Here is a 13,310-nt window from a genome sequence, read left to right as displayed (position 1 = left end):
TGATTCTCATTTTAGGGAGAATCGTGAAGCCCTACCAACTGTTGGGTTTAAAGTTGTAATTGAATTTGCATTTATAAAACAGCATTGGTATGGTATATTTTCTTGAATAGTTTACTTGGCTTTACCATAGAGGTTGCTAGGGTGTTTAAGTTCGTTACTAGGTAGCTCTGAAAAATCTAGTGCAGTGGTTCTCAAACTTTTTTCATTAAGTACCACCTCAGAAAAAAATTGTCTCTCCAAATACCACCAAAATGAGCAGTGTTGAAATACAGTAGTGTAGCAGGTCCAGTAAAACAGCTAACAAGTTACAGCTCTGCACAGTTAAAAAAAAAAACGTGACAGATTACCTCATAAATATAGGCTATATGTCATATATGGCATATTCACATCATTTATGATAAATTTTGAAATAAATGTAGCGTGTACGTCATGTAGAATTTCATTCCTCTGCGTACCACTAGAAGGAAGCCAGAGTACCTCTAGTGGTACACGTACCACAGTTTGAGAACCACTGATCTAGTGTATATATACAACCCTCATAGCCTTTTGTTCCTTGGTAAAGGTTTTCAAAATAGGCTTATGTTAACTAGATAAAGTAGGTCATTGTTGTTTGGTTGTCATTGTTTTGTTCTGTTGCAGCACACAGTGAATGAAGTGGTTTGTTTGTACCGACGTGTGGATTACATTTTCGTATGTTTATTTTGAATAGAGGAAATTGGGTTAAGCTTTTGTATTAAAGTTTTAGTCACTTGTCCTGAATGCTGATTAGAATTGTATCAAAGGCCAAATGCAAGAAGATGTCTGATTTGGAAACATTTTCCTGGGTAGTCTAACGGTAATACACAGAAATTGAACAATCAAATGTAAAATAACACTGTATTGACTAGAGATGTGCAATGTTGGAAAAATTTGACCTTGCAATATTTTTTTATTATTGTGATATGAATACAATTTCACCAGATGACTCATTATCTCTATTTTGAAAGAATTTATAATGTTAAATTGATTTGGGATGATTTTGCTGTGGGAAATGGGAATACATCTCCATAAAATCTAACAAATAATCTATACATTTTTGAGGGGTCCCCCAACAAGTTTTCATTGTGGTCTGTGCTATTTGCAGGGCTTTTCTGTGTTTGCATGTGTTGTGAGTATTTTCATGCAAATCTATAAATACAATCAAGAAAAAGATACAATTAAAATAAAGTGTTTTATCGTTTTCTGAGTCTAACAGTATTTAACTACAGTAACTGAATAAAAATAATTCAATAAAATAAATCATTAATGGTACAGTTTATTTTACCGGAATGGTTATTATGCAGTCACAGGCATCATAAACATGCAAATGATAAGTTAAAATACTAACTTACCATTGCGTATGTTCTGTGATGAGACTATTGCAAATGATCACATTGCGATATCGTTCCTGAAATGATATACTGTGCTGCCCTATAGACTTATTCGTTTAAATTATTAAAGGATATTATTAATATAATAGATAATAATTTGTTAAAGCTATAAACATTGTAGAATCTTGTGCCCAAATGCTTTAACTTTGCTTGAAGTTGTAGTTCTTGAAAAAACATGAAAACAATAAACTTTCAAACTGTTATGGTTAAACTTTGCAGTGATTCCACAAAATAACAACTGTGTTGTGGTGATCAACTATATTTAAAACTCGACATTCAACACCCTGCAATGTGACTATTGCAAATGCACATGTTGCGATATTAATGCGTAAATGATACATTGCAAAATAACACTGCAAACACACCAGAGATTGTTCAATTCGGACTAAGACTGCGACATGTGAACCCTCCAAAATAGATTTCAAGCATTGGTGTGAACATCCACATTGACCAAATCTGAGAGTGTTGGTATTTCAGTCTATTTGAAACTACTCATTTCACATTCAGCAGTAGTTTGTGTGATAAAGTATATGCAGTTGGTATTCCAAACTACAATCAGAAACATTGTTCTGCTGCAGTGTAGTCTTTTTTATATTAGGAGCATTGTTTACATCGTGTGTCTTTTAGAAGTGTTCTGCCAACATTCACAGTCTCTGCACCTTTAACTGCTGAAGACCCTCGTGAGAGACAGATCTGTAGGGAACACTCAGTAAAACTCTAGAGTGCATAAGAGTAGCATTCATACGCCTCAATCTCTCACCGTTAACGCGTGCCGTCTTAGCCAGTATGGATTGTAATCTTTTATGCTAAAAGTATCACTTGAAGACATAGTGTGGGTGAGTAACACTTTTTGATCTTTGGTTGAAATGAGAACGGCACTTGTTTTGGCATGTCAGAAATTGATTAGAATTGTACCTGTACTGTTTATAGTGGCTTTTATGCTTGGGTTATAATTGGTTTAAAGGGATAGTTCATTTAAAAATTTTTGCTCACTTTTAACTCACCCTCAAGTGGTTCCAAACCATTCTTAGTGTCTTTATTCTGTTGAACACAAAAGAAGGAAACCTTAATCATTATCATCCATAGTATTTGTTATTTCTATAATCGAAGTCAGTGGTTGCAGTTTTCTGCCTTATATTCAAAGTACCTTTTTTTGTGTTTAACATAGTCAGAGTGGTTTGGAACAAGTAAAGGATGAGTAAATGAAAACAGAATATTCATTTTTGGATCAACTGACCCATTAAATTAATTTCACATCAACAATTTTGAAAAAAACAAAAACAAAACATGCACTGGAGCCACCACCCTCAAGTTTTATGTCCAAAGTTATTATTTTATGTAAATCAAAGGCGGCAACACCAAGGCTCCAAGGCATTGTCTGATGAAGAGCCGGGTGGCTCGAAACTCTACAAGCTCTGTGTCAGCCTTTTTAATTTAATAAATTTGTATTTTTGGAGCCTTGGTGTTGCCGCCTCTGATTTACATTTAATTTGCACTTTTTGCGGTTTTGGCTGAGCACCCAATTAAGAGAGATGTGCGTGCTTTTGTACAGTTTTTTCAAAGTTATTATTTTGGAAATAGTCTGTTGGAGGAGAAAAAAAGCCATGGGAAACATTTACTCTCCTTTTCTGCTTTCAGTACAAGCGCAAGTCCCTATCAGCGTCTGTGTTGTGCAATGTTTTGAGTGCGTGCGTGTGTGAGTGGGATTGTGTGGGTGGGTTCGGGGACACTGTATGTGATCGGCGGTCACACACTCATAGTTAACATGAGCCGCACTGTCAAGTGTGCGTCATGTTTGTCTTCAACAGACTGCCCTGGTGCCGCGTCGTGTCAGTTAATTTCAAAGCAGCAAACCCACATATCTGTTTTTCCGCTTCTCTTTCCAACAGCTCTGTCCTTCAGTAGTGGATTTGTCCATGGCTTTCCTGCAGAGGACCGGAGATTACTGCCACGCTCAACATCTGCACATCTAAACACAGGGAGAACACCGAGCTTCGCTGATCTCTGGATGCACCGAGACGCTCTTCCCTTCACTGCCTGTGGTCCTGCCACCCAAAACTCCTCACTAATCTAATGGGGTGATCTTACCTCTCTGGCTACAGTAAGCCATTAGAGAGGGGATTCAAGATATCGGGGACTTTGAGAAGTCTTGCAGTGTTTTATTGACAAAGACAGACTGAACAGTGACAAGCTTCTTTCGCGTGAATTGGCTTGTAAACAGTTTGGACACTTGAGTCGGAAGGAAGCACAACTATGGCTCGCATGAACCGACCGGCCCCTGTGGAGGTGTGCTATAAGAACATGAGGTTCTTGATTACACACAACCCAACAAACTCCACCCTGAGCAGCTTTATTGAGGTGAGGCTTATGATGGTATCACTTTTTTTGTTGTGATTAATTGAAGACGACAGTAACCTAAGCTGGAAAAAGTTACTTTAACAGGTAAAACAAAAACAAAAAAAATTGTATTGATTTATTATACATACATTTTGGGAGTAAATATGTTGTAACCAAATTAAATTGCAAAAGGGTTATAAAGTACAATAGGTAAAACTCATCTCATTAGTAAACGCTAGTAAACACCGTAAAATCAACAGTAGCTTTGTTTCCATCCAAAGATGTGGGTTAAATTTATGCGCAAAACTTAAATATTGCACAAAAGACATGCGAATAAAGCAGCGTTTTCATCCAAGTAGTCAAGGAGAACAAAATCGTCACTCTTTTGTTTAACTGGTGCCAAATATTAAAAGTAAAAACATAATTTACTGTGGTAGGAGAAGCTGTTTCAATCTTTATTTCATCTAATAAATTATTTGAGCTTCAGAAGACAGTATGGTGTTTGAATACGTTAGACGTGGAGCATAGACGCTATTGACAGTTCTGGAGGTAATTAATAATATAATAACATTAATACTATAAATGGTTATGGTGTTTTAGAGTGATCAAATCCACATTTCAGATGTTTTACAATGCGCTTAGCCTATTCTTATCGAATAAAAAGTTTATCCTACTCGGTTATGTGCGTACGTTTTTTATGCGCATTTTGAAAACTTGTGCGCATCTTGGCATTATCAACCGATTTTTTTTATTATTTTTTTTATTATTATTTTTTTCCATATCAAAAATGTGCATAAAAATAGGTGGATTGAAACGTAGCTAGTGAAAGACAGATTTATAGCAGTTACTATTAGGTATGGGCCGGTGTAAGATTCTGACGTATGATAACCTTGGATAAAACTATCACAGTTTGACAATATCACGGTATTGTGATTACTGCTTTAAAATATGTGTTGTTTTTTTCTTAAAGCCTGGGTAAAAAACTTTTTCCCCTTTGAACACAATATATTTTATTTTAAGAAACATTTAAAATATTTTAGAAAAGTAAACATGTCAGCCTAAATAATATAAATAATTGGCGTCTACTGCCTTCATTAGTTTAAAAACATAGTTTTCTTTACATATTGAAAAGATATCTTTGGACATCTTTATTTTTTTTGGATATAAAGTAAGCCACTGCACTGTTGGTGCAGTTGGTGTTTGTGCATAAGTGCTTGGTTTTTGAAATATTTGCTAAATCGTGAGCTGACCAGTAGCTTTTAATGTGCATGGTCCTTTTCTGCTAGAGATACTTTTTCCCTAAAAAAACCTAAATGAAATAGAGCTGGGCGATTTAATCAAAGTAATCGAAATCGACATTTTGAACCTTTAATTGATCTACTATTTCCAGGCAAAAAATTTTCAGTTGGTTTAGTCACGTCTCCGCTCTGTTCAAACTTCTGCATCGAGAGAAACGTATGGTCTGGCGCAACCTTCATGTGTTTTCGCTTACCCTTCCTGCCGTGACTGACGATGCTGACCTCTCAAAAAATGTAACAACACATACTGTAGAGCAAGCTTTGTCATTGGTTGGCTTTGTAGCGTAGGCGAGTGTGGGTGGTGCAGAGAGGGCAAAAAAAATTATAAATAAAGAAAAGAATTGTTCATTATTCGTAATTGAGTTAAAATATTCCATCAATCGAGATTTTGATTTTAGAACAAATTGCCCTAAAGTAAAATGACAAACCAAAAAAAAACTAATTTTAGTGGTTTTAAAACCTTGACTTGATCAAACTGCAGTAAACCTTGAAAGCAGTTATTGTCCCATGCCTAGTTACTATGTTAAAATAATTTAAACATACAACTTGGATTACGACTATAATTTTAATGTTTAAAATCACCTAAGATTAATGTTTTTTGTTGTTTTCATCAAGAGTTCAGTTAAATTACTAATGTTGGAGCCTTATTACTTATATATATATATATAAATAGTCACAGAAATTTCACTCACTATTTCAGCATGTATCATCTATGAAAATATCTATGATTGAACTGTAAAGCTAATTAACCATTTAAATCTCCAGTTATTTGGCATTGATATGAAAATAACTTCAAATACTATGTACATTTTCAGAAATCGTACTCTTTAAAGTTTAAATAAACAATTATTTCTTCTATTTTGAAGTGCCCACAAAATCAATATTGTGTTTGCTCATTATCAAGATCGGCATTTGTGTACGTATTGCCCTGTGAGTCCCCTTTCTCATTGTGTTTGTGTTGTCTGTTTTCTCCCACCCACCACTTCTGCTTTTATCCCTCGCTTGAACACACACTCATTTTAGCAGCATGTCCCGTCTCGGCTCACATGGTCTATCTTAAGACAAGTCCACCGTCACATGGCCCACTCAGTCTTATCTTGCTGGGAAAGTGTGCATGAACCGTAGAGGCTCTTAACAGCACATCCACAAAGCCTCCGTTTCCATGGAAACCCATCCCAGTGCTCCGTCACATGGCATGGATGAGGGACAGAGTGTGTTCAGGGGCAGCTTACCTTATCTCTCCCCCCATTAAAATGATTGTGTTTGAAAATTATGTCAGAGTAAATGGTGATTGCCTGTCTTGTATTTTGATTAATCACCTGTTTTTTTTTTCTGTTCACTTCACAATTTAGGATCTGAAGAAGTATGGTGTCACGACAGTGGTCAGAGTTTGTGAGATAACTTATGATAAAACCCCACTGGAGAAGAATGGGATCACTGTTGTGGTAAGTGCTTGTACATGTATGCTCAGCCAGACATTGTTGCAAAAATCTGAAAATATAATCAGGACTGAAATGATGTACTGGTTGGTTCTTGCATCACATTTTTTTTTAGCTGTGATGTCACTGCATTTGGGTCTAATTGTTCAGTTAAAAAAGGAATACAAGTTAATTTTCAGATCAGAAAAAAGACAAACATAAAGACTAGTTGGTGTTAGACAATAAAAAGTAATTAAATTAAATTATATTTTCTCTTGATTAAACAATAATACTTTTTATACTGTTCAGTAATGTTTTAGCTCAAAGTGGAACTAAATACATTATCAATTTGTAAACAAGTTAAAAATAGATTTAAAAATATTGCTTAAGTTAATATTTTTGTGTAGATTTGTTTTACTGTAGATTATCACTACTTATTAGATAATTCAAAAAATATCTTTAACATACATGAGAACAAAAAGACTGAAGTGAGATGAAGTGAGTTGCACGAAACTACTGATTTTATATATACTGTATAATAAAAATCATCTCATTACAGCATTTAAGAATAGAGTAATGTGGTCTTTGTCTTTAACCCTAGAAAGCCACCATCACTCAATCAGTCAACTTTACAAAGTACTTAATGAATGGGTATCACTTTATTTTGATGGTCCCTTTAACGCATTTTGTTGAATTTAAGTCGCGTTGCATCTACATGCAAACAAATTTTTGGCTAGCGTTTTCTATCGACGTTTAATGCCTAATGACTAAATAAAGGGCGTAAATGTGATCGTGCACACCAACGCGCAAAACGTCAGGCATAAAATCGTCATTTAAAAAAAAAAACGCCTCATGCTCAGTTTTTTTGTTTGTTTGTTTGTTTTGGCGCGCTGCGTCAAAACCTTCTCCACTAATCAGATTGGCACTTTTGTTCACGTGCATGGAGCTGCTGAATTACAGTAAACAGCACTTGGCACTTGCTCAAACGCAAAACTGTCAATATGAGTGCACATTGAAGAAAATGCCGAGAGGCGATATGAACATGGAGCTGCTTATTGCTTTGGTGAATAATAATAAATACTTTATCGCTAGAGCTGCTACTTGAACCATCCAGAACAACAAGTGTGTCAGCTTTGTCTTTTCTTCTGTGTTACAAGCAGGTGTCAGAAGCTTAAAGTTATGTATCGCCTTCTAACGTCAAGAAGTAATTTTGCATACTCTTCTGCTCGACGGCAGTGAAAATCGCTTTGATTTGAATCTGGAAAAAACGTCTTGAAAAAAGCTGATGATAAATGCGAACAAAAAGCGTCCTGTGTTTATGAGCCTTTAGGTTGGGGTTAGGGTTAGTCGAAGGGTGTTTTCACACCTCTCTTATTTAGTTTGGTTGAATCGCACTTGAGTTTGTCATCCCTCTTTGTGCAGTTTGTTTGGGCAGGTGTAAATGTAGCAATCGCACTCGAGTGTGCACCAAAAGCAGTGCAAAAAAGTGTACCGAGACCTCCTTGAAGAGATGGTATCTGTACACTTTCAAACGAACCCTGGAGCGGTTTGTTTGTGGTGAGAACATGATCTGAACTAGAACAAATGCAAAAAATACTGCACCTTTTCTAACTTTTTTGCCCCGTTTTCTCAAATTTGAGGACCCAACACATCCTAGTGAGTGTTTATAATGGAAACTTGTAGGCTTTACTGCAGAAGCTAACAGAAAACTATTTTAAACAGAGACATAGAGAGGGACAAACATTACCTGATGGATCTTTGATAATATTTCCGGAAGATAACTAAGTCACTGTTTAGCTAAATTAATTGACGCCTTATCCTGAAGTGACAAGCCGTTTTCAATGCATTAAAACATTGTTTTCCAGCCTCGACCGCAGCCGTGCTTCATTCTCGAAATGCATAGTTTGTCTAAAGTGATGTATACAAACTATCTAGTATACTATATACGAATTATCGTCGTCCCTCCATAGTAAAAAGTGACATTTTCTGTCTGCCGGTTTGTTTACTTGTGAGAGTTCCATTGGCATTTTTCTGCCCGTTAATTTTGACCAATTGAAAAGCAGTTTAGGAAATACATTTAATAAAATTTGGCCAATGAGTGATGTGGATTTTGTCACAACTGCATTTTGAGTTTTTCAACTGGTTCAGACCAAAGTCATCAGTGTGGTGTAAAAAGAACCCAAAATGGCAGAAAAATGTTACAATGGGTTATTTGTTGCCCTTGGTCTGGACCAAATGAACCGAACCACACATGTAAAAGCACTCTTTAGTTGACATGCTCTTGCAAAGTTTCTTATAATGTCTGTTAAAGGAGCGGTATCAGCAGATATCAAGCAGACAGTCTACTAATACTCAAATGAGAAGTAATTGGCATGTAGTTGCAGTGCAACTTTTAGTTAGCAAAATGTGCAATAGGGACCATCAAAATAAAGTGTTACCAAGAAATATTGTCTATTTTACATTTAGTGGGCCAGGTGAAAACAATGGAGAGGCTGATGGTGAGGGTAGGGAGTTATTGAAAGTGTTAAACAGCTCTGCACAAACCCCCTTGACCCCCATATAATCTCTCTGACTCAAACACTTTCACACACGCACACACACAAACACACACATACACACTATATTCATTATAGAGAATGTTCTCTTCCAAGCAGCCACACGTGTTTCTTATTACCAGCGTCAACGTTTCACTGTTGCTATGGCAGCTCAGAGCCTGGTCTCTCCGTGTGGCCTCGGATCGGTCGCCGCCCACCTTCCCCCACCACCAAACCTTTTCTTTTTTACTTTCCTCTTGACTTTCTCATAAAATGACTGTAAAGAAAAGAGAAACCCAAGGCGAACTCTTGCATAAGTCCTGTCTTCACTGCCTTCTGTGGATATGAAAGACATGCTGTCTGCACGACACACTTGCAGGCCTGCTACCATTTACCAAGCCTGATCATTTACGCAAATATGACGGTTTTTAATTTTATCTTTCGAAGAACACAGAAATAAGATTTGCAATTATATCACAAGGGACATCGGTTGATAACAATGGTGATGCTACATTCATTCATTCAAACATTCGTTTTCCTTCAGCTTAATCCACATCAGAGGTCACCACTAAGCATTGGCCGGTATAAGATTCTGACGGTATGATAAACTGAAATCTTTAAAACCGTAACTTTTCCAAACCACGGTATACCTTGAAACTGGTTATTGTCATATGCCTAGTCGCCAAAGTGGAATGAACGACCAATTATTTTGTCATATGTTATAGGCAGCGGATACCCTTCCAGCCATATTCCGGTATTTGGGAAACACCTATACACTCTCATTCTCACTCACTATGCCCAAATTAGTCCATCCAATTCACTTATAGCGCATGTCTTGGGACTGTGTGGAATCTGAAGCACCCAGAGAAAACCCAGGCAAACATGGGGAGAACATGCAAACTCCACACAGAAATGCCCACTGGCCCAGTCGGGACTTGAAGCAGTAACCATCTTACTGTGAGGCAGCCACTGTGCTGCCCCGGTTATGCTACATCAAGACCAAATCCTAGTTCTGTATAGTATACCTCTATCCCTAGCTGTTCTGTTTTGAACCAGAGTGTAAAAGAGTATTGTTAAAATTAAAGGGTTTAAGGGGTATAAATAAGTTTGGGCTCAAGTTTGATGCACATTTGATGTGTATGTCCACGACTCCATGATGAGCTTATGCATGTCAGTCATGTAAAATTGTAGTTAACGTATTGTAAATATAATTCTCATGATTATACATTAACACATTGTGGATATCCACTTTATGCTTGAAAGCAGAATTAAACATGTTGGTTTGGCTTGTTTGTGCCACACTGACTTTAGGTTTGTTTATATTTTTTAAATGCATGGATAGGTCATTAATTAATCATACAATCTTGATTTCACCACCAACCCCGAAACCGAAAGCTTGCACATAAATTGTCATATTGCATTTTAAAGTTATGATTACGACAAGCATTTGATATATATTTTCTTTCACAGCGAGTGCATGAGAATAAATGTTTTACAGTGTCAGTATAAGGACTCTATCCTATTTAATGGTGATATAATGCATTAGCAAACCTGATGACAATAAATCAACACATAATAATTCAACTTCAGAATTATGAACTGTTAATATACATTAACGACGAGGACAAATTAAAAGTCTTTTCAAGTCCACTGTTTCAAGTCTATACCAAATGTAACATTTTAACCAACGGTATACCTACACATAGGACGAATATTATTACTGTTCATCTTACCACATGTTTGAAAATAATAATAATAGCCTACTCATTGTCCTTTATTTTACAGAATCACGATAAAATCGTGATCTTAATTTTAAGCAAAAAAAAAAAAAAAAGTGATTGTCATTTTAGCCAGAATTGTGCAGCACTACATACAATCACTTACCAAGGCTCATAGTTTATGCAAATATGACATTTTTCTAAATGTTGTCCTTCTTTGAGGATGTCCGCTCGCACTAATAAAACTTGCAATGTGTATCATTCAAGGGATGTCATTTGCTGAGGTTGGTAACATACATCAACTAATGCCGAGTTCAGTCTGCATGATTTTCACACATACATATTTACATATGTACATATGTACATATTTGCTCACATGGACTTGAAGGAAATTAGCAGTTTCTCCTCAACTTTATTCTTTTTTGAAACGTTTGTTATTTTGCTCAAACCACACGTCAAACACGGGCCATACACGGGTGCTCCTGCCAAATTTCCACTAGATTTCCTCCATTTCTTGGGTCTAAATAAACAAAAATGAAAATGAAAATGAGTGCTAATAACTTCTCCCCCAACCTCCCGCTGGCCTGCAGGTATGCACACTAGTGAATGCTGCTCTCTCATTGGCTGTAGGTGATCAGTAATGTTATTTTCAGTCAAAACTCATTTCACACGGCATGATTTGAATCACCAACAGCTCCAGATATTTAGCATGCCGAGTGTCTCACGGGCATCGACGATTCTCTCAGATGGCATCTTTGATAGTTTATACTGTATGATTGATACTCACGTAAACGAGCATTGATTTGCCTGTGATATCCGGCATTTTTCTGCGATTTCTTACAACCTGTCGCCAAGTCAAAATCATGCAGTCTGAACTCGGCATAAGATGCATGTTTGTTGTTCGCTGATGTCAACAGCTCCATGGTGAGCTCATGCATGTCATTCATGTGCCACACAAGTTTCTGAGAATCTTGAGGCAAAAAAACCCAATGGGAACAATCAACAGTGTTCGCCTTGTGTATTTGTGTGATCACCTTTAGCAAGGGAGTAAACTGTGTGCTCCCTGGAGTCATGCATGTGCCATTCTGTACTCTTCCAGCTGCGCTCCATACGCGGGCAAGTGACCCAGCTACCTAATTTTGGATTCCCAAAGTAGGGCACGATTGTTTACCCAACCTGCATTACATCAGCTGCCCTCTATCCACTGCTGAAAGGTTTCCGAGGCGTGTTTGCCCAGGAAATCAATAGGATGGGTTGGAGGGAAGTCGAGGAAGCGTTTGTGGCACGTCATTCATGCTTCAAAGGCTTTTCTGTAAAGGCAGTCTCCTAGAGACCTCGCCTGTCCGACTTGTTTACTTGAAAAGACTCACACCTGCCAGTGTTGAATGTCCCGTCCCTGGGGCTGTTGTGTGACTGCATATCACTCATCAGTTTTGTGCGATGAGCCATATTTTGAGGCCTCTGAATGCCGACTGTTCTGTGAGAAAGCTCTTTATAATTAAGGCCTGCACTGCCAAGCCTCTGTGGATCACATGAGTATGTGTTTGTGTGGGCATCTGCGCCTGTGAAGACATGCCAGTGCTGGTGCCGGTCTACACGAGCAGCGTCCCTCAGCAGCTGAGCCACATCAAAGTCCCTCTGTGGTTCTAGGTTGGGACAAACGGGAAACGAGGGCTGGAGTTTTCCAGATCTCCTGTGAAGTATGATTTTGATACACCTCTCACCTTTAGGTCATGGGAGCACAGGGAAAGAAACACACCTAAGCTAAATTTGTGCTGTGCTACACATGCCTCCCGAGCTTCACTGACGCAGAAGCATGTAACACAACCCAGTTGGAACAGTAGCAAGGGTTGATAGATGACACTGGTATATCACTGCTTCGGTGCCATCAATGATGTTTATATCAAACTCTGAACTTTCAAATATGTTACTAGTAAGTTAAATTTGAAACTTGTGCTCTAGTGTCCTGGGAATGCAAGAATTAGATACCAACACCTAGTAATGTTTAGATTAGCATTTAGGCACCAGTGTTTAAAAAAAGCTCCAAATTATATCCAAACTAGGAGATTGCCATTGTATCTGGAAATTGTATTGAACGTTTGGAAACACAGCAAAACAAGGTATAGACCTCAAATGCCATGTTCTGTACAGCAATAATCTGACCATGAACTGATTAATTGGCAATGAAGTTACCTGTTTGACAGTCATTAAAACATTTCACTTTAATGAACCAGCATAGTTTAAACAACCAATAAGTTACTACAGCTTCACAAACAGTTCCAGTTCTTTACATTAAGCCGGCACTAATGATCTTGTATGGCAAGCATACTCCTGAATGGTCCCTATTAACCCAGTGCTAGTACAGGGACAGGTTAGAATTGTGACATCTAAATAACCTACTTTTACAAATAAAGTGTAGATGCATTTAGCAAAAGACAGCAGATCTCTCTTAGATTATGGAAACTGATATAGTAGCTCCAACTAATATTCGGCCACTTAAGTTGCATGTACAAAATGTTTATGCACTAAAAGCAAACCTGGTGGCATTTATAAACAAATGCTGCACTAGCTTTTCTCATAACTAAACTCAATTTCT

The 13,310-nt window shown here is 37.4% G+C and overlaps 1 protein-coding gene across 2 annotated transcripts in view; it reads left to right on the top strand.

The window, feature by feature from the left end:
* ptp4a3a (protein tyrosine phosphatase 4A3a) overlaps positions 1–13,310 on the top strand; it is a 60,288-nt gene that overhangs the window by 32,157 nt on the left and 14,821 nt on the right. Inside the window, exons 2-3 of one of the 2 annotated variants that reach the window (XM_087294273.1) lie at positions 3,299–3,767; positions 6,397–6,489. In XM_087294273.1, the coding sequence (XP_087150399.1) occupies positions 3,663–3,767; positions 6,397–6,489 (198 nt within the window). In that variant the 5' untranslated portion in view covers positions 3,299–3,662. 2 annotated transcript variants of the gene reach the window in all.

Source organism: Danio rerio, chromosome 19, assembly GCF_052040795.2.
Source record: "Danio rerio strain M-AB ecotype USA chromosome 19, GRCz13ab, whole genome shotgun sequence".
NCBI lineage: Eukaryota > Metazoa > Chordata > Actinopteri > Cypriniformes > Danionidae > Danio > Danio rerio.
This window is presented reverse-complemented; position numbering and strand designations above follow the sequence as displayed.